Here is a 23,691-nt window from a genome sequence, read left to right on the forward strand (position 1 = left end):
AACTAGCTGCTGAACAATCATCAGCAGGAAGACACTGGAACTCACCAAAAAAGATACCCCACATCCAAAGACAAAGGAGAAGCCACAATGAGACGGGGGCAGGGGGGCAATCACAGTAAAATCAAATCTCATAACTGCTGGGTGGGCGACACACAGACTGCAGAACACTAATCCCACAGAAGTTCACCCACTGGAGTGGAGGTTCAGAGCCTCATGTCAGGCTTCCCAACCTGGGGGTCCGGCAACAGGACCTAGAGAATCAGACATTGAAGGCTAGCGGGATTTGACTGCAGGACTTCGACAGGACTGGGGGAAACAGGCACTCCACTCTGGAGGACACACACAAAGTAGTGTACAAATCGGGACCCAGGGGAAGGAGCAGTGACCCCAGGGGAGACTGAACCAGACCTACCTGCTAGTGTTGGAGGATCTCCTGCACAGGTGGAGGGTGGCTGTGGCTCACCGTGAGGACAAGGAAACTGGCAGCAGAGGTTCTGGGAAGTACTCCTAGGTGTGAGCTCTCCCAGAGTCTGCCATCAACCCCACCAAAGAGCCCAGGTAGGTTCCAGTGTGGGGTTGCCTCAGGCCAAACAAACAACAGGCAGGGAACCCAGCCCCAGCCATCAGCAGTCAAGCAGATTAAAGTTTTACTGAGCTCTGCCCACCAGAGCAATACCCAGCTCTACCTATCACCAGTCCCCCCAGTCAGGAAGCTTGCACAAGCCTCTTAGATAGTCTCATCCACCAGAGGGCAGACAGCAAAAGCAAGAAGAACTACAGTCCTGCAGCCTGTGGAACAAAAACCACATTCCCAGAAAGATAGAAAGGAAGAAAAGGCAGAGGGCTATGTACCAGATGAAGGAACAAGATAAAGCTCCAGAAAAACAACTCAATGAAGTGGAGATAGGCAACCTTCCAGAAAAAGAATTCAGAATAATGATAGTGAAGATGATCCAGGACCTCAGAAAAAGAAGGGAGGCAAAGATCAAGAAGATGCAAGAAATGTTTAACAAAGACCTAGAAGAATTAAAGAACAAACAAACAGAGATGAACAGTAGAATAACTGAAATGAAAAATACACTAGAATGAAACAATAGCAGAATAACTAAGGCAGAAGAACGGATAAGTGACCTGGAAGAGAGACTGGTGGAATTCACTGCTGTGGAACAGAATAAAGAAAAAAGAATGAAAAGAAATGAAGACAGCCTAAGAGACCTCTGGGACAACATTAAATGCAACAACATTCGCATTATAGGGGTCCCAGAAGGAGAAGAGAGAGACAAAGGACCAGAGAAAATATTTGAAGAGATTATAGTCGAAAACTTCCCTAACATGGGAAAGGAAATAGCCACCCAAGTTCAGGAAGCACAGAGAGTCCCATACAGGATAAACCCAAGGAGAAACACACCGAAACACATACTAATCAAATTGGCAAAAATTAAAGACAAAGAAAAATTATTGAAAGCAGCGAGGGAAAAATGACAAATAACATACAAGGGAAATCCCATAAAGTTAATGGCTGATTTCTCAGCAGAAACTCTAGAAGCCAGAAGGGAGTGGCATGATACATTTAAAACGATGAAAGGGAAGAACCTACAACCAAGATTACTCTACCCGGCAAGGATCTCATTCAGATTCGATGGAGAAATCAAAAGCTTTACTGACAAGCAAAAGTTAAGAGAATTCAGCACCACCAAACCAGCTCTACAACAAATGCTAAAGGAACTTCTCTAAGTGAGAAACACAGGAGAATAAAAGGACCTACAAAAACAAACCCAAAACAATTAGGAAAATGGTCATAGGAACATACATATCAATAATTACCTTAAACTTGAATGGATTAAATGCTCCAACCAAAAGACACAGGCTTGCTGAATGGATACAAAAGCAAGACCCATATGTTTGCTGTCCACGAGAGACCCACTTCAGACCTAGGGACACATACAGATTGAAAGTGAGGGGATGGAAAAAGATATTCCATGCAAATGGAAATTAAGAGAAAGCTGGAGTAGCAATACTCGTATCAGAAAAAATAGACTTTAAAATAAAGAATGTTACAAGAGACAAGGAAGGACACTACACAATGATCAGCGGATCGATCCAAGAAGAAGATATAACAATTATAAATATATATGCATCCAACATAGGAGCACCTCAACATAAGGCAACTGCTAACAGCTATAAAAGAGGAAATCGACAGAAACACAATAATCGTGGGGGACTTTAAAACCTCACTTACACCAATGGACAGATCATCCAAAATGAAAATAAATAAGAAAACAGAAGCTTTAAATGACACAATAGACAAGATAGATTTAATTGATATTTATTGGACATTCCATCCAAAAACAGCAGATTACACTTTCTTCTCAGGTGTGCATGGAACATTCTCCTAGATAGATCATATCTTGGGTCACAAATCAAGTGTCAGTAAATTTAAGAAAATTGAAATCATATCAAGCATCTTTTCTGACCACAAACAACACTATGAGACTAGAAATGAATTACAGGGGAAAAAATGTAAAAAACACAAACACATGGAGGCTATACGTTACTAAATAACCAAGTGATCACTGAAGAAATCAAAGAGGAAATCAAAAAATACCTACAGACAAATGACAATGAAAACATGATGATCCAAAACCTATGGGATGTAGCAAAAGCAGTTCTAAGAGGGAAGTTTATAGCTATACAAGCCTACCTCAAGAAACAAGAAAAATCTCAAATAAACAATCTAACCTTATACCTAAAGGAACTAGAGAAAGAAGAACAAACAAAACCCAAAGTTAGCAGAAGGAAAGAAATCAAAGATAGAGCAAAAATAAATGAAATACAAACAAAGAAAACAATATAGCAAATAGAAATAAAACTAAAAGCTGGTTCTTTGAGAAGATAAACAAAATTGATAAACCATTAGCCAGACTCCTCAAGAAAAAGAGGGAGAGGACTCAAATCAATAAAATCAGAAATGAAAAAGGAGTAGTTACAACACACACCGCAGAAATACAAAGCATCCTAAGACACTACCACAGTCAACTCTGTGCCAATAAAATGGACAACCTGGAAGAAATGGACAAATTCTTAGAAAGGTATAACCTTCCAAGACTGAACCAGGAAGAAACAGAAAATATGAACAGACCAATCACAAGTAATGAAATTGAAACTGTGATTAAAAATCTTCCAGCAGGGACTTCCCTGGTGGCGCAGTGGTTGACAGTCCGCCTGCCAATGCAGGGGACACGGATTTGTGCCCCGGTCCGGGAAGATCCCACATGCCATGGAGCAACTGGGCCCGTGAGCCCTGGCCGCTGAGCCTGCTTATCCAGAGCCTGTGCTCCACAACGGGAGAGGCCACGGCAGTGAGATGCCAGCGTACCGCAAAAAAAAAAAAAAAAAATTTCCAACAAACAAAAGTCCAGGACCAGAGGGCTTCACAGGTGAATTCTATCAAACATTTAGAGAAGAGCTAACACCCATCCTACTCAAACTATTCCAAAAAATTGCAGAGGAAAGAACACTCCCAAGCTCATTCTATGAGGCCACCATCACTCTGATACCAAAACCAGACAAAGATACTACAAAAAAGAAAATTACAGACCAATATCACTGATGAATATAGATGCAAAAATCCTCAACAAAATACTAGCAAACAGAATCCAACAAGACATTAAAAGGATCATAAACCATGATCAAGTGGGATTTATCCCAGGGATGCAAGGATTCTTCAATATATGCAAATCAATCAATATGCTACACCATATTAACAAATTGAAGAAAAACCATATGATCATCTCAATACTTGCAGAAAAAGCTTTTCACAAAATTCAATACCCATTTATGATAAAAACTCTCCAGAAAGTGGGCATAGGGAAACCTACCTCAACATAATAAAGGTCATATACAACAAACCCACAGCAAACATCATTCTCAATGGTGAAAAACTGAAAGCATTTCCTCTAATATCAGGAACGAGACAAGGATGTCCACCCTTACCACTATTATTCAACATAGTTTTGGAAGTCCTAGCCATGGCAATCAGAGAAGAAAAAGAAATAAAAGGAATACAAATTGGAAAAGAATGAATAAAACTGTCACTGTTTGCAGATGACATGATACTATACACAGAGAATCCTAAAGATGCCACCAGAAAACTACTAGAGCTAATCAATGAATTTGGTAAAGTTTCAGGATACAAAATTAATTCAGAGAAATCTCTTGCATTCTTTTACACTAATGATAAAAAATTCGAAAGAGGAATTAAGGAAACACTCCCATTTACCATGGCAACAAAAAGAATAAAATACCTAGGAATAAATCTACCTAGGGAGACAAAAGACCTGTATGCGGAAAACTATAAGACACTGATGAAAGAAATTAATGATGATACCAATAGATGGAGAGATATACCATGTTCTTGGATTGGAAGAATCAACATTGTGAAAATGACTATACTACCCAACGCAATCTACAGATTCAATGCAATCCCTATCAAATTACCAATGGCGTTTTTTACAGAACTAGAACAAAAAATCTTAAAATTTGTATGGAGACACAAAAGATCCCAAAAAGCCAAAGCAGTCTTGAGGGAAAAGAACAGAGCTGGAAGAATCAGACTCCCTGACTTCAGACTATACTACAAAGCTACAGTAATGAAGACAATATGGTACTGGCACAAAAACAGAAACATAGATGAATGGAAGAAGATAGAAAGGCCACAGATAAACCCACACACCTATGGTCAACTAGTCTATGACAAAGGAGGCAAGGATATACAATGGAGAAAAGACAGTCTCTTCAATAAATGGTGCTGGGAAAACTGGACAGCTACATGTAAAAGAATGAAATTAGAACACTCCCTCACACCATACACAAAAATAAACTCAAAATGTATTAGAGCCCTAAATGTAAGACCGGACACTATAAAACTCTTAGAGGAAAACATAGGAAGAACACTCTTTGACATGAATCACAGCAAGACCTTTTTTGATCTACCTCCTAAAGTAATGGAAATAAAAACAAAGATAAATGGGACCTAATGAAACTTCAAAGCTTTTGCACAGCAAAGGAAATCATAAACAAGATGAAAAGACAACCCTCAGAATGGGAGAAAATATCTGCAAACGAATCAACAAAGGATTAATCTCCAAAATATATAAACAGCTCATGCAACTCAATATTAAAAAAACAAAGAACCCAATCCAAAAATGGGCAGAAGACCTAAACAGACATTTCTCAAAAGAAGACATACAGATGGCCAAGTAGCACATGAAAAGCTACTCAATATCACTACTGGAGAAATGGAAATCAAAACTACAATGAGGTACCACCTCACACCAGTTAGAATGGGCATCTTCAGAAAATCTACAAACAACATATGCTGGATAGGGTGTGGAGAAAGGGAACCCTCTTGTACTGTTGGTGGGAATGTAAATTGATACAGCCACTATGGAGAACAGTATGAGGGTTCCTTAAAAAAGTAAAAATAGAATTACCATATGATCCAGCAATCCCACTACTGGGCATATACCCTGAGAAAACCATAATTCAAAAAATACACATGCACCCCAATGTTCATTGTAGCACCATTTACAATAGGCAGGTCATGGAAGCAACCTAAATGCCCATCGACAGACGAATGGATAAAGAAGATGTGGTACATATATAAAATGGAATATTACTCAGCCATAAAAAGGAACAAAATTGGGTCATTTGTTGAGATGGGGATGGATCTAGAGACTGTCGTACAGAGTGAAGTAAGTCAGAAAGAGAAAAACAAATTTCATATATTAAGGTATATATGTGGAACCTAGAAAAATGGTACAGATGAACCGGTTTGCAGGGCAGAAACTGAGACACAGATGTAGAGAACAAACGTATGGAAACCAATGGGGGAAAGTGGCAGGGGGTGGTGGTGGTGGTGTGCTGAATTGGGTGATTGGGATTGACATGTACACACTGATGTGTATAAAATTGATGACTAATAAGAACCTGCTGTATAAAAAAATAAATAAAATTAAATTTAAAAAAATATAGAAAGTCAAACAGAGGAGACAGAGGAATATGTTCCAAAAAAAGAGAACAAGCTAAAACTTCAGGAAAAAAAAAAAGCTTAACAAAATGGAGATAAGAAAGGTACCTTATAAATAGTTCAAAGTAATAATAATAAAGGTGCTCACTGAACTTGGGAGAAGAAAGGAGAAACACACTGAGAACTTCAACAGAGTCAGAAAATATAAGAAAGAACCAATCAGAGCTGAAGTATACAATAACTGAAATGAAAAATATACTAGAGGGGATGGATAGCAAAATAGATGATATGGAAGAAGAGATCAGCGATCTGGAAGACAGAAAGGTGGATATCACCCAATCAGAAGAGAAAAAAGTTTTTTTTAAAAAATGAGGATAGTTTATGGGACCTCTGAGACAACATCAGGCATACTAAAATTTGTAGATGACTCAGAAGGAAGAGAGAGAGAGAAAGGGGCAAAAGCTTATTTGAAGAAATAATGGCTGAAAACTTCCCTAACCTGGAGAAGGACATAGATATTGAGAACCAGGAAGCACACAGAGTCCCAAAGAAGATGAACCCAAAGAGATCCACACCAAAACATACCATAATTAAAACGGCAAAATTAAAGATAAAGGAAGAATTTTAAAGGCAGCAAGAGAAAAATAACTAGTCACATACGAGGGAACTTCCATAAGACTACAAGCTTATTTTTCAGCAGTACCTTTTCAGGCCAGAAGAGAGTGGCATAATATATTAAAGGGCTGAAAAATAAAAACTTACAACCACGAATGCTCTACTTGGCAAGATTATCGTTCAGAATTAAAGGAGAGATAAAGAGTTTCTAAGAGAAGCAAAAGATAAAGGAGTTCATCACTTCTAAACCACCCTTATGAGAAATGTTAAAGGATCTTCTTTAAGTGGAAAAGAAAAGGCCATAAATAGAGATAAGAAAATATTTGAAAGAAAAAAATTACATTGGTAAAGGCAAAAATTATATAGAGTAAAGGCAATATCAGCTACTTAAAAAGCTAGTATGATGCCTAAAAGACAAAAGTAGTAAAATCAACTATAACTACAATAAAATAAAAAGGTATAAAATATGATGTCAAAAACATAAAACATGGGGGAGTAGTAACAATATGATGCTTTTATTTTATTTTTATTTATTTATTTTTTTTGTGGTACATGGGCCTCTCACTATTGTGGCCTCTCCCACTGTGAAGTACAGGCTCCAGACACTCAGGCTCAGCGGCCATGGCTCATGGGCCCAGCCGCTCCGCGGCATGTGGGATCTTCCTGGACCAGGGCACGAACCCGTGTCCCCTGCATCGGCAGGCGGACTCTCAACCACTGCACCACCAGGGAAGCCCAATGATGCTTTTAGAATGCATTTGAACTTAAGCAACTGTCAACTTAAAATAAACTGCCATGTATATATAGGTTATATTCATGAACCTCATGGGAATCACAAACAAAAACCTATGATAAGCACACAAAAAATAAAGATAAAAGAACCCAAGCATAACATCAAAGAAAGCCATCACGTCCCAAAGGAAGAGAGCAAAAGAGAAGAAAGGAACAAAGAAGAACTACAAAAAGAACCAGAAAAAAATTAATAAGTACATACCTATCAATAATAACTTTAAATGTAAACAGACTACATGCTCCAATCAAAAGACATGGGGTGGCTGAATGGATAAGAAAACAAGACCCATCTATGTGCTGCCTACAGGAGATTCACTTCAGATCTAAAGACACACACAGACGGAAAGTTAAAGGATGGAAAAGATATTCCATACAAATGGAAACCGAAAGAAAGCTGGGATAACAATACTCATATCAGATAAAATAGACTTTATTTTTTTTAATCTGGCCAGAACCTTTATTATTTCAGAAATAAGCACCCTATGTAACTTGAAGTGGTTAGAATAGTTATTTATGGATTACTGTAATAAATATTTGTCAAAACACCAACTCTCTCAATAATCATACACTTATTTCATTCATAAGAATGTCCAAAAATAACTCTTCGGTATCAAAAAATTTACAAATGGCACAGGAGAGTTAAATAATGGTCTGTGGAGGAGAGAAGAAAAATTCTGCTAGGGGAAACTCTAATGAAGCATTTCCTCCATTGCATTTTTGATTGATCTGGTTCATGAAAGAAGCCTTGCTTTGCCTTCCTTTTTTTAGTGATTCCTCTGAGAGGGAATGCAAGAAACCAAATCTGAGGGGGAAAACTGCTTTCATAGTCTCAAGTGTAAACCACAAACAGGCTTCTCTGATAAAAGCTTTAAAGCCGGAAGAGATGAGAAAGGCAAGCATGTATTCCTTTAAACATTTCAATAAATTTGCAAAAACATTCAGCAATTATGCATATGTTGTTTGTATACTTAAAAATGCAACAATTTTCATGCTTTGAATATTTTTTCCTGAATGTTTTAAGGATATTTTGTTCTAGACAACTCAAAAGTAAGGCTTACACACACACATAATATATATAACAGGAATTCTCCATATGATTAGCACTGTGGACTCTCCTGACAGTGTCGAACAATGAAAAGCCAAATATGATCACATCTATACTGTAAGGAGAGCCTGGAGGATCGCCTATGTCTTTGTTTTCTGCTCAACACTTCTGACAAGTTCAGCAGATGTACAGCCATGACTTGTTTCCAAACATCCAGACCCCTTCACTGGCTCACCACAATTACACGACTGTTAAGTTCTAAGTATCAAAGAAAGACTGCAGGTGTCCCTTTACTTCTCTCTGGTCCCTTTACCAAACCCCTATATCGCTTATGACATTACTTGTTAATATTCTACATTCCAAATGAAAAATGCAGGTACACAGTTCGCTAAATTTCACTTAACCAAATAAATTTAATAATAGATAAAATACTTAAATTCCTGCAGCACAGAACTTGGTTTTCACATTCATTAGAACATTTTAGAATTACTCAAACATGAGAATTGAAAATGTGTGTGCTATTTGGAAGAGAACTACTGAGTTTATTCTCCAGAAGAAAAAGCAGACCTGAAGCATCACATTACTGGAACACTTGAAACATGTTGACAAGTTCTTATCTTCTAAACGTCCATGAAAGCTGCTTGCACAAACTATTTAAAGAATATCTGCCCCTATTAGACAAGCCAGATATCTGATGTATTAAGGAAGTCAGAAGCTGAGTCACTTCACTTCTTTCTGTTGCCTCCAGTTGCTAGAATACTGGCAACTTGCATAAATATGTTTAAAATGTCCATGTAGATTCCCAACATCGAATTGATGGGATCGTATTTTTTAACTCCATATACTGGTACTACTTCTGCATGCTTCATTACTTTCTGTGTATCATACAGGAGAAACGTGCTGAAAAGAACTAATCCACCATAAATTGCCACTGGGTACAGAGTGGCACCAGCCACAGTGGTAGGTGGAAGAAACACAGATCCTAGTGAGGACACAAAGACAACACCCTGGCCCACACCCAGGGGTGCTCCCATGTTCACAAACTTCTCACTGGGCACACACATGGCCATGGTGGAGAGGCCTCCCACAATGCCAGCCATGTACCATACAGCTCTGACAAGAAGAGGCCCCCCTAACATCATCAGAAGAGCCACCACTGCACCCATCACACCAGAATGTAGTAACCAAGCAAGACGCTTTGGGCCTGGGCTCCGTACCAGCATTCCAGCTTCAATCATGCATGCAAATGTTGCACCAGCTGTCACCCAACAGCCTCTCATCATGAAGTTCATGAGAGCAGGAGTTCTGCTCACAGCCAGGGAAGACAAAGCTGTTATGCCAATACTTCCTGCTAAGTACATGTAGATGGAATGAATTCTATCCTTCACATACTGAGGCCAAATTACAGCTTTTTCAATAGCTCCAATCTCATTAGACATTGGCATTCCCAAGCCATAGTAGCACAAAGCTCCAAGACCAACTGCAGCAATAAACCATCTTTCCATCTGATCAATTTAAAATATTTTTTCCAATGATTGTTCCAAAGCTGTCTCCTTGAGTTCTTGGCTAGTTTTCCCATGCCGAATTCCAATTCTTGTCTTGGTGGCATATTCCCTGCTGGGTGTTAAGAGCCACTGATTCTTTGTGATGGAATTCTTCACAACAGGGGAGGCCCTGGTGAAACCTTGGCGGAAAACCCTGGAAGGTAGTGTCTGGAGACACACAAGTCTTGTGGCCAGCATGGTGATGCACCAGGTTTACCAAGCAGATCTGAAATGCTCAGTCCCTGGTCACCTCAAGCATGCAGTTCCCCTTCTGGGCCAGCGAAACACAGCCACGCACATCTCCCGCATCCTCTGCCCACCTCTTACTGACTGCACATGCCTAAAATAGACTTTAAAACAAACACTGCAACAAAAGACAAAGGAAGGCATTACATAATGATAAAAAGGGTCAATCCAAGAAAAGGATATAACATTCATAAATATTTAAGCACCAACATAGGAGCATCTAAGTATATAAAGCAAATATTGACACACACAAAAGGAGAAATAGACAGTAACACAATAATAGTAGGGGAATTTAGTGCCCAACATACATCAACAGACAGATCATCCAGACAGAAAATCAGTAAGAAAACATCGGCTTTAAATGACACAGTAGACCTGATACACCTAACAGACAGATACAGAACATTCCACCCAAAAATTTCATAATACACATTTTTTTTCAAGTACACATGGAACATTACTCAGGATAGCTCACATGTTAGGCCACAAAACAATTCTCAATAAATTTAAGAGACTGAAATCACATCAATCATCTTTTCTGACCACAACGGTATGAAACTAGACATCAAGTACAAGAAGAAAACTGGAAAAGACACAAACATGGAGGGACCAAATAACATGCTACTAAACCACCAGTGGATCAGTGAAGAAATCAAAGAGGAAATAAAAAATACCTTGAAACAAATGAAAATGAAAACACAACTTTCCAAAGTCTATGGGACATAGCAAAAGCAGTTCTAAGAGGGAAGTTCATGGTGATACAGGCCTTCCTCAAGAAATAAGAAAAATCTCAAATAAGCAATGTATCTTTACAGCTAAAGGAACTAGAAAAAGAAGAAAAACGAAGCCCAAAGTTAGTACAAGGAAGAAAATAATAAATATCAGAGCAGGAATACATGAAATAGAGACTTAAAAAAAGAAAAGATCAATGAAGAGCTAGTTCTTTGAAAAGGTAAACAAAATTGATAAACTTTACCCAGACTCATCAAGAAATAAGAGAGATCCCAAATAAATAAAATCAGAAATGAAAGAGAAGTTACAACAAATATCACAGAAATACAAAGAATCATAAGAGACTAGTACAATTATTTGTCAATAAGCTGGACAACCTAGAAGAGATGGATAAATTCTTAAAAATATACAATCTTCTAAGACTCCATCATGAAGAAATAGAAAATCTTAACAGACAAATTACCAATAATGAAATTGAATTAGCAATAATAATAAAAAAATACCTCCCAACAAACAAAAGTCAAAGACCAGAAGCCTTCACAGGGGAATTCTACCAACCATTTTAAAAAGAGTTAACACCTATCCTCAAACTATTCCAAAAAATTGAAGAGGAAGGAACACTTCCAAACTCATCCAACAAGGCCAGCATTACCCTGATACCAAAATCAAAGACACTACAAAAAAAAAAAGAAAAGAAAAAGAAAATTACAGGCCAATATACCTGATGAACAAAGATGCAAAAATCCCCAATAAAACACAGAGGGTGAATTCAATAACACATTAAAAGAATCATAAATCAGATCAAGTGGGATTTATCCCAGGGATGTAAGGATGGTTCAATATTGACAAATCAATGTGATATACCATATTAACAAATGAATAAAAATCATATGATCATCTCAATAGATGCAGAAAAAGCATTTGACAAAATTCAACATCGATTTACGATTAAAAAAAAAAACTCTCAACAAAGTGGGCACAGAGGGAACATACCTTAACATAATAAAGGCCATGTGACAAACCCACAGCTAACATCATACTCAATGTTGAAAATTCTTCCTCTAAGATCAGGAACAAGACAAGGATACTCACTCTTGCCACTTTTATTCAACATAATATTGGAACTCCTAGTGACAGCAACCAGACAAGAAAAAGAAATAAAAGACACCCAAACTGGAAAAAAAGAAGTAAAACGGTCACTATTTGCAGATGACATGATACTATATATAGAATACCCTAAAGACTCTGCCAAAAATTATTAGAACAAATAAATTCAGTAAAGTTGCAGGGTACAAAATTAATATACAGAAATATGTTGCATTTCTATACTCTAATAATGAACTACCAGAAAGAAAAGTTAAGAAAACAATCACATTTACAACAGCATCAAAAAGAATAAAATACATAGGAATAAATTTAACTAAGGAGGTGAAAGACCTGTACTCTGAAAACTATAAGATATTGATGAAAGAAATTAAAGATGAACAAATAAATGGAAAGATATACCACGCCTGTGGATGGGAAGAATTAATATTGTTAACACGTACATACTACCCAAAGCATTCTATAGATTCAAAGTAATCCCTAGCAAAACACCCATGGCATTTTCCCTAGAACTAGAATAATCCTATAATTTGTATGAAACCACAAAAGACCCCAAATATCCAAAGCAATCTTAAGAAAGAAGAACAGGGCTTCCCTTGTGGTGCAGTGGTTGAGAATCCGCCTGTCAGTGCAGGGGACACAGGTTCGATCCCTGGTCCAGGAAGATCCCACATGCCGCGGAGCAACTAAGCCTGTGTGCCACAACTACTGAACCTGCACTCTAGAGCCTGCGAGCCACAACTACTGAAGGCCACGTGCCTAGAGCCCGTGCTCCACAACAAGAGAAGCCACCAGAATGAGAAGCCCACGAACCACAACGAAGAGTATTCCCCACTTGCCACAACCAGAGAAAAACCCGTGCACAGCAACAAAGACCCAATGCAGCCAGAAAAGACAAATAAATAAAATAAAATAATAAAATAAATAAATTAAAAAAAAAAGAAGAACAAAGCAGGAGGTATTACATTCCCTGATTTCAAACTATACTACAAAGCTACAGTAATCAAAACAGGATGGTATTGTCACAAAAACAAACATATAGATCAATGGAACAGAATAGGGAGCCCAAAAATAAACCCATACTTATGTGGTCAATTAATCCATGACAAAGGAGGCAAGACTATACCATGGGGAAAAGACAGTCGCTTCAATAAATGGTGTTGAGAAAACTGGACAACTATATGCAAAAGAATGAAACTAGACCACTTTCTTACACCATATACAAAAATAAACTCAAAATGGATTAAGGACTTAAATGTAAGACCCGAAAGCATAAAACTCCTAAAAGAAAACATAAGCAATATGCTCTCTGAAACTGGTCTTAGCAATATTTTTTTTTTTTTTTTGGATCTGTCACCTCAGGCAAGGGCAGCAAAAGCAAAAGTAAACAAATGGGACTACATCAAACTAAAAAGTTTTGCACAGCAAAAGAAACCATCAACAAAGCAAAAAGGCCACTTACTGAATGAGAGAAGATATCTGCAAATGATACATCTGATAAGGGATTAATATCCAAATTATATGAAGAATTCATACAACTCAACAACAACAACAAAAAAAAAATCCAATTTTAAAAATTGGCTAAGGACCTTAATAGACATTTTTCCAGAGAGGACATACAGATGTCCAACAGGTACATGAAAAGATGCTCAAGATCACTAACTGGATGGGAAATGCAAATCAAAACCACAATGAGATATCACCTCACACCTGTCAGAATGGCTATTATCAAAAAAGACAACAAATAAAGTGTTGGCGAGGATGTGGAGAAAAAGGAACTCTCGTGCACTGTAAATTGGTACAACTACTATGGAAAACAGGATGGAGTTTCCTCAAAGAATTAAAACTAGAACTACCATATGATCCAGCAATTCCACCTCTGGGGGTGGGGGAAAGGGCAAAATAGGTAAAGGGAATTAAGCCGTACAAACTTCCAATTATAAAATAAGTCTCAGGGATGCAAAGTATAGCATAGGGAACATACTTAATAATATTGTAATAACTTTGTATAGTGACAGATGGTAACTAGACTTATTGTGGTTTTCATTTCACAATGTATAAAAACATCAAATCACTGTGTTGTATACCTGAAACTAATAATTAAAAGACAGAAATCTCAATTCCCAAATGCTTGATAGGATAGAACTCAAATGAAATAAATTCACTGCACAGGCATAACTTGTTTTATTGTGCTTTGCTTTAATTGTGCCTCACGGATACTGTGTTTTTTACAAACTGAAGGTTAGTGGCACCCCTGTGGCAGGCGAGTCTATCAGCACCATTCTTCCCACAGTATTTGCTCACTTCATGTTTCTGTGTCACATTTTGGTAATTCTTGCAATATTTCAATCATGTTCATTATTATTACATTTGTTTACTATGACTTGCTGAAGGCTCAGATGATGGTTAGTGTTTTTTAGTGGTGAAGTATTTTTTAAATTAAGGTATGTACATTGTTTTTTAAGACACAATGCCATGATACACTTAATAAAGACTACAGTGTAGTGCAAACATAATTTTTATATGCACTGGGAAACCAAAATAATTGTATGACTTGCTTTATCATGATATTCACTTTGTTGTGGTGGTCTGGAGCCAAACGTGCAATATCTCCAAGGTACGCCTATATACCCACACTTTCTAGAATGCATCTAAACTGTAAAGCATACATATATTTATACTGCCCCAAATTAAACTTATTTTCTAAATATTCAAAGTAAATTACATGAACCTTCTCATATTGATAATCAAATATCAACAAACTGCTAGACTAAACTGGCCATTTGATATGAATAAGATTATACAGTAACTAACAAATACTTTGTACAAGTACAATAAAATTTAATAGATACAGTTACACTTCAGAAAGGGAAGCCCAAGGAACCTGATATTAATCTCACTTAATGCTTTATCTACCTAGCAAGATATAAACTCAAATATACTTTCTTACCATGATATTGTAGTTGACACTAATGGTCTCATCTTCATAAGGGGAATTCACTTGAACAGGTTTAATATCACTCCTTCCTTTTCTTACAACATCATAGATGGGATTTCGAGGTTGCTGGTTGAAGAGAATTTTTTTCAGTTGCTTTTCCAGAAGTTGTGGAGCATTGTTAACTACTTCAAAAACTCCATAGTCCACATTAAATCTAATTGCCTCTGAAAAGGTCTGCAAAATAAATTTGTGGAAATACGTCTTACAATTTTAAAAACCAGAAACTCACTGTCTCCAAGAAGACTTGATATTTACATGTATGCATATATACTTACACAAAGTTTTGTATTCTTAATCATTACCTCTTTCATTTTAGAAGCCTTAGAAATCTCCTGACTACAGGTAAGGGAACCCACTGAATCCTTCTTTTCCAAATGTATTTATGCCATGAGATAAGTGTCAGGATATATTATGGCAGAAATTCCTTTTGCATAAACCTCTTATCTCTGTGCTTCTTTGGAACTGGAAAGAAATACACACCTGGTCTCTATGAGGCAATGTTATTCTCTTAGAAGGGGGTGGATTACTAGGGAAGAATGAGTAAAGTAAGAAGAAATACCACTCCTGTTGTCTCTTTCATTCCCAGGAGCCATGAAAGCTAAGTCTCCCTTGCCCAAAAGGAGAAAATTAAGTAAAATGTGTTCTTCATTTAAGACTATTTCAACACCGTTCCATTCACTGTGACCAAAAAAAGGAGGGAGAGTGAAAGACAATATTTCTGAGCTTTTCTCAGTAATTACTAAATGCTGCCAACTTTTATTTAAAGTCAGTCAGTTAATATACAACAGTCAGGAGTCTTGAGTTTGAATACCAGCTTGCCAATAAGTAGCTCTGTGACTCTGGGTAAATCACTAACATGTTTGGGGCCTCTATCTCCATAGCAAGTATATGGTGGATTGGCTGTGTCTTTTCTCATTTTGCCCTCCAAATCCAGAATCAGGTCCCTTTTCCAGAATATTAATTTATTTTAGGATTCCTTAAGAGAACTGCATACTCATGTGGATTAATTTATATATATTTAGCCAGGTAGTAGAAGACATTAAGCCCTTTCCCTTGGATCAGTAAGTGTACTAGGGAGAGCATCAGTTCTTCCAAGTTTTACTAACAGATTGCTAGCTATAACTATAGTTAAAATTTAATAAATGGCAGGATGTTATAAAATTGGAGTTAGAAATATATGTGTATATGTATAAATACCTATTATGTGTTTGTGTGTGTATATGTGGGTACATATATATATATATATACACACACACATATTTTTTAATAAAGACTCATCCTACAGTAAGATGGCGGCTTAGGAAGATCCTGAATATGTCTCCTCCAGTGGACACACTAAGTCCACAGCTACATATGGAACAATTTCCTCATAAAGAAGCCAAAAGGCTGGCTGAGTGATGACTACACACTGGGCAAACAAGATGTAAACCACATCAAACAGGTAGGAGAAGCTGGGACACAACCTTGCCATAAACCCCACCCCTGGTGCAGTGACCCTGCGAGGCAACTCGAAACCCAGAGCTTCTCCATGAGGAGCAAAGGGTTCAAACCCCACATCAGGCATCCCAACTTTAAAGACCTGTGCATGAGAGATGAGCCCCTGATTTTGAAAATCAACAGGGCTCACATCCCAAGACATGAACTGAGATGTGAGACAAGGAAAAGTGGTCCTACAGTCAGCACATAAGGTGAAATCATCTTTAGTCAAAACTACCCCTTGAAATCCTTGAAAACACTTAGTATCGTGTTGTTCTATCTTTCAAGAAGTTTATCACAGTCCATTTTTCCTCTGACATTGAAATGTGTCACTACTTCTTTATTTAGGGACCAGATAAAGTGGTGGCCTTGTGTATAAAGCTCATGTTATACAAAACTATGTATGTTTACCACGAGAATCACCCTCAGCATAAGAATATGACTACACTAAGAGGCAAGAGGGATAAGAGCCACTAAGGGAGTGGCAGATTCTCATCTTTCATCTCACACGCTCTCTAGGATGTTCACAGACTGGTCTATGTGTGTTTGTGGACTGGTAAACAGTCACTCTCACTCTTTAAATCACCCTCGCTCACTCTGCAGAGCATGAATAATTCATTTTGAGTAATAACGCGTGTATAAGGCAAGTCCACTTTAACCCACAATAACTACAATAGAAGTATATACAAACTAGAGTGATGGCACAGAAGGATTTGCTAACTATCTTTAGGAAATTAGGGAAGTTGTATAGAGAAACCTGAGTCTGGAAGAATAAACAGGCAGTCTCAACAGCCAGATGAGGGAGAGAAGGGAATTCAGCAAAAGAAACAGCAAGTGTATCGAGATACATGCACCAACAATAGACAAGGAGGGGCTTCCCTGGTGGCGCAGTGGTTGAGAATCTGCCTGCTAATGCAGGGGACACAGGTTCGAGCCCTGGTCTGGGAGGATCCCACGTGCCGCGGAGCAACTAAGCCCGTGAGCCACAGCTACTGAGCCTGAGCGTCAGGAGCCTGTGCTCCGCAACAAGACGCGATAGTGAGAGGCCCGCGCACTGCGATGAAGAGTGGCCCCCACTTGCCACAACTAGAGAAAGCCCTCGCACAGAAATGAAGACCCAACACAGCCCAAAATAAATAAATTAATTAATTTTTTAAAAAAATCAGAGAGAACATTTCCCGGCCGTGGTCAGAGGAAGTCCTGACTACTGAATAAAGGCACAGAGAGATGCAACATTGGTGCCTTCGAAGATGGGAGAACGAGGCTAAGAGCCAGGGAAGGCAAGGCTTAAAAAAAAGAAAAGAAAAGAACAATAGACAAGGAGCACCAGACAACAGGCTGCTTTTGAGGACCTGCAAGCAGTTTGACGTTGCTGAAGCTTAATATTTGGGGGGGAGAATAACATGATGGAAGCCTGGAGAGAAAGACAGAGGACAAGTTCACCAAGGACTTTCTATTTATGCCATAACTCTCAACTTACTCTCTCAGATCAGTGATTCTCAGAGGGTGTCCCTGGACCAGCAGCATCAGCATCACCTAGGAACCTGTTAGAAATGCAGATTCTTGGGCCTCACCCCATAATCAGAAACTCTGAGGGTGGGTCCCAGTAGTCTGTGTTTAACAAGCCCTCAGGTGATTCTGATGCATGCTCAAGTTTGAGAATCATTGCTTTAGAATGATGGGGAGCCACTGCAGAGTTTTTAACTGGGGGGAGACAGAATCCAGGTTGAGCAAACTTCAAAGCCCACATTCTGTTTCCTACTTCATGCTGACTTTCATGCGTGTTCACATACACGGAAGGGCTGGCCATCTGTGGTCTATACCATCTATGGTCTATAGGAGAAAGAACCCTGGGCTTTATTCTCCGAAGTCCTGTTGTCTGCTTAAGAAGAATCTCTCTCACACGTCATGTCCTCTTGTTTTTAACCGTTTCTAAGCTTATCTACAAAATTGCTCAAATTAGTTTAGTATGTGACAATAAAAGACACATAAAGTGGGGGAGATAGAAATGAATGATGGAGGAAGACTTTCCCTCAGAAAGCTGAGTAGGCTGATTTAGAGAACACTCAGCTTTTAATCATATGATAGGAAAAATTTTCAGTTTGAGCCTCAAACCCAATCCTCTGCAAGCTGTTACAGACTGCTCTTTCCCTTACTTAATTTTCTTATTTCAAGGGTATCATTTTCCAAATGTTCTAAAACGAATTGACCTGAAGGCGGTGAAAGCTAACTTTGTAGTACCAGTCATCCATGTGCGAAAAATATTTTCACAGAAAAAGCAAGTGCATGAAAATATTTTTACCACAATAAATTGCTGGTTCCACATTTCTTTGAAAAGAGGAGGAAAAAAAAACCTGTGAATAATTAGTGATGTGCTTTAACTGCCAGCCCAGCACCACTGAAACTTACCGGGTGCCAAATTATTTAGCTGAACAGTATTTAAATTAAAAACTAATGACTAGGTTAATTTAATACATGTTCATCTCTGCTCCAACTCTGTCTCTACTAATTGAGCTCCAAAGCTATATTTTAAACATGCATCTTAGTCAGTGAATGAGAAACATCTGACAACTTGAATATAACAAGTCAGTTACCAATAACAACTTCTTTTAATCTAAGTTTTATTGTCATTTTAGATGCTTAACCATAAACTATTTACTGGACATATTCACCAGTGGGATGGAAGGAATAATGTGCCACATAAAATGCATAGGAAATATCCTTAGTTCAAAAATGAGTTACATTAGGTAATCTGAGTGCTTTATGTTTGAGCTACAAGGCTTATCAAAACACCCATAGGAACAAATGCTGAACTAAGCAGTACTACCTAGGGCTCCAACAACACCTTTAAAAATCAGTCTCTGAGTATTTAAATCTTGGCAGGGGAAGACCCAAGTCCTTCATCCCCACTTCATCCCACCCATTCCCCAAATCCATACTCTCTCTCTTTCTCTCTCGCTCTCCCCTTACCCAACAATCTAACATATAACTCCTTCATAAAGCTGCAAGAAATTATAATAGTTTACAGATTTTAAAAAAGTGTGGAGAATCATTCCAAAAAGAGAAGTTATGGTAAAATTCCAAAGGCACATAGCTAAGCATGGTCTGGCAAACACATGACATACCTATCCTTGCAAGGAGGGTAGAGAATAGGCCACCCCTTCAGCTTCTGCAAACCATAAATGTCACAAACATTCTAAACCACCCACAGAGGACCAACCTAAATCTGTATGTGGGCTCATCTACTCAATCCCACAACAGTCACTGAGCATAAAACACACAAAGCAAAACCAAAAGGAAAAAAAGTGTTTTCACACTATAGCATAGAAGAAAATTTAATAAGCAAACACTTGTCCATAAAGAGTTGACAGCAAAAAAAAAAAAAACCTCCCAGACACCAAATGAAAACAATATCTGAAAGTGAACCTGGCACCAGAACAAACGGAATGAAGTTATGAAAGCTAGGATTTGGAAAGTGCCATAATCATTTATAATAGCAGCAACTGTCCTGGATTCCCCTCGTCAAAAAATAACATGGAGGCAGGCTACCAGCCGTCAATTTCTGGATCTTACAATGTGTCCCAAGGGTGTTATGGTGTAATAGAAAGAAATGGTGTAGGAGACAGAAAGCCTGATTCCTAGGCCCATTTGCGCCACAATCCAGTTATGGGACCTTGGGCATTGCACTACAGATGTGAAGGAAATCTCAGAAATCTAGACGACTTAAGAGCTCTTTTAGAGAGAGAATGTTATAACATGTGTCTACACTCTCGAGCTTAGGTGTTGGGCCTTTTTTTTTTGGAAGGTGCAGGTGGTAGAGAAGTGGAGGCAGATTAGAAGGTTTATTTATTTATTTCAAAGATCTTACATGGAAGACATAAAAATAAAAAGAAAATCGTCCTCAAGAAGTTTAGGGAGATACAGAAGAAAGGGACCTATCCTGGCCCCAGGAAATTTACAGTGTAACTCCTGAGATTAAGAAATACACACTTAGAGGAGAAGAAATTAATCAAATTTGGCTGACAAAGTCTAATCTCCCACCCAGTACATATATCCCCTATAAAATACTGCCCCAAATGATTACCTATACCTGAATATCTTCAATCACAGGGAGTTTGGTCCTGCACAAGCCAGCCCATTCTATTGTTAGAAAACAATCTTTAAACATTTTTCTTCCAGTGAGTGAAAATCAATTTCCTCCTAAATGCTGGCCCTGGTTCTGCCCTCTAGCTTCACAGAATATGTTAACCCTTCTTCCTCAATCAGAGCTTCAAATACTTGGAAAGAGCTCTTCATTACAACACTTTTACCCATTCCCAAGCCATGTTCAACACCCACTCGTCTTTCAACCCTCACTCATCTGACATGGTTTCCAGAGCATCCATTAACTGAATCTTATTGAGTCTGGTTTGGCAGAGCAACTCTTAACATACCGCATCAAGAATGCAACACAATATTCCAAATGAGGTCTGACAATTCAATCCGATTCAAAAAACCATTTACGGAGCGCCTGCTATGCTCCAGACTAATATTTTTCTTGATCTTAACTACATTTCTATTAATGCACCCTAAAAACACATTAGCTTTGTTTGTTTTAGCCCATTTCAGACTACCATGACAAAAATGAGACCAGATTCTGTTATCCAAACTATTAGTTTATCCCTCTGCTGCCATTTCTATAGTCACTACAGTGCAGTAAGACAAGTTTTTGAGCCATGTGGACCTGAGTGGACCCTGTGACTTACTAGCTGAGTGACCTTAAGATGGAAAAACACTGGTTCACTTGCAATGTTTCATCCAAGTCTCCGATAAAAAATAATTTTTAAACGTCAAAGCCAATGACAGATTTGCATGGGACAGACTATTCTCTAGAATGACAATGATCCATCAATCCAATTAAAGAGTGACCACGCCTCATGTTTCAGGAATGGATGACAAGATGGGCTAGTCAGTGAGGGAAAGGAAAGAGAAGCACTACTTCTGTGCCAGGCACTTAATGTACATTACCTCGTTTCATAACAATCTTGTATGATAGTTGTATTGTTTTGGTAGAGAAAGGAATCGAAGAATTAGGTAATTAAGGAATGTGTCTAAGATCACGTGAGTAATGAGTGGAGGGGCTGAGCGCAAACAGTTCTGCCTGCCCCCCTTTCCTAGCCACTACACTGGGAGATGAGCACAGGAAGAGCACGTGTGGTTAAGGTGAGGGAGGGTAATTGGGGGAAGCAGGAAACAGCGCACAGGGTGACATAAGAAGTACGAAGCTAGAGACAAAGCTAGAAAGGCTCTACTGAGGCCATGTTGCAAAGAGTCCATATTAAGGAATTTGGATTTCAATCTGTCGTCTGTTAAGAGTCAACCCCTTCTAGTTGTGATTAGTGAACTCTTTCAAATATTTCAGAACGAATTTCACAGATCATGATAGGGCTTTGCAGACAAATACAGCAGCATAAGTGGAGCATGTGTTTGGTGTATTGTTTTAGACAAGGTTGGGAGGGAAGGCTTCCTGAACAGAAGTGATAAAAATCAGAGAGAAAGTGATACAGATATCTCAGGGAAGAGCCTTCCAGGCTGAAAGGCCCTGAGTACCATTGGCATATTCATGTCTGAGAAACATAAAGAAGGCCAAGTTTTCCAGTTAGGCTGGAAAAGAATTAACAAGGGGAAGAGGCATAGGAAATAAAGACCAAGAGATGGCAAGAGTCAGGTCATAGAGGATTTTAGATTTTATTCCTAGTGTAATGAGAATCCGCTAGACAAAGTTCTGAGCAGGAAGTAACATGGTTCAATTTGTTATCATTACTATTATTTACTGAAATCCTAATACATTAAATTTATTGTTCCCTAAAGTGCCAGTTCAAAACTATCCAAAAAAAAGAGACAGAGATTAGTCTGGCTCACTAATTCTCAGTAAACCCATGCTGGCTTCTAATTCTTAGCTAAGTGCTCATAAACCAAACATTACTAATCTGTTCTAGAATCTTGCTAGGAACTTGGTGTAAGAATCCATTATTCCTTCTCCTCCCTGCCTCCAAATTCTTTTTGAAAACCTGTGACATTTCCCCTCCTCCCACCTTATGGCATGAAGCATGGGTAGTTAATAAGTAGATTGTGTGGTACCAAATGTAAATGCAAAGGAAGGAGAGGAAGAGAAACAGAGACAGAGAGACAGAAAGAGAGAGAGACAGAGAATGTAAAAGCAGAAGAATTTGGAGAGACAGAAAAGAGAGAGGAGTGGTCCAGGTGGGCTGCATGGGACATATGAAGGGGCGAAACTGCTGGGGAGGGATGAAAAACATTATTGCAGAGACAGAGTTCAACAGAAACCACATTCAGTCAATTCAACTAAAGCCTTGAAGCAAATGTACAAAAAAGGTCACGTCTATTCTAACTGGATGGCAGGACTTCAGCTGAGTTTTTCTTACGTTTGAAGTTAATTTTCTATACTATTGTTATATTTCTTCTATAATTTAAAAATATTTTTAGAAAGAAAGTTAGGCAGGGGAATTTATTTTCTAAAGCAAGTCAAAGTCAAGATAATCATAAATCTTGAGACAATGAAATGTAAATCTTGAGAAACTGGAATTAGACCCAATATAAAGATTTTTCTTTTTAAAACTTCACAAAAATGTACTTTTTTTGGAGGAAGAATGGAGAATGCAGAGCCTAGAGGAAAGACTACATAATCCAGAAGAGCAAAATTCCGACAACTTTGTGACTCGGCTGGGTTTTTCTAATATACAATTAGAAAATGAAAGCTGAAGAGTCAGACCACAAAAGAAGCTCCAGGGGTGTCCTGTAATGTGGCTCAAGCCTGATGCTGGAAGGGGAGAGCGTGGCTTGGTGTCTCAACCTGACCCCCATAATGGTCCCAAACACCTAGCATGCCAGGTGGAGGAGAAATCGCAGATTCTTTTTGGAAAAAAGGAAACACAACAAACATGCATGCATAAATACATACATATACACAAAAGCTAATCTAGACAAAAAAATACATCTAATACGTTCCCTTCAAAAATCATTTTCAGTGGTTGGGCTTTAAGAGATTACTCATTTTAGGGTCCAGTCCCTTTAAAATTATTTGTGACTTTTTATATTTCAAATTTTGCCT

The 23,691-nt window shown here is 38.3% G+C and overlaps 2 protein-coding genes across 2 annotated transcripts in view; both read right to left on the bottom strand.

Moving 5' to 3' along the window:
* RGS22 (regulator of G protein signaling 22) overlaps positions 1-23,691 on the bottom strand; it is a gene marked incomplete at both ends in the record, with an annotated part of 157,068 nt that overhangs the window by 118,025 nt on the left and 15,352 nt on the right. Inside the window, 1 exon segment of the mRNA XM_082858451.1 lies at positions 15,057-15,278. Coding sequence (XP_082714577.1) covers positions 15,057-15,278 — 222 coding nt within the window.
* LOC309974488 (growth hormone-inducible transmembrane protein-like) lies at positions 9,206-10,263 on the bottom strand (the record flags this gene model as incomplete). Its single annotated transcript, XM_082859142.1, is given in 2 exon segments — positions 9,206-9,994; positions 9,998-10,263. Coding segments are annotated over 2 exon segments (1,014 nt in total). The 5' UTR covers positions 10,223-10,263.

Source organism: Leucopleurus acutus, assembly GCF_964270905.1.
Source record: "Leucopleurus acutus genome assembly, chromosome: 17".
Lineage (NCBI taxonomy): Eukaryota > Metazoa > Chordata > Mammalia > Artiodactyla > Delphinidae > Leucopleurus > Leucopleurus acutus.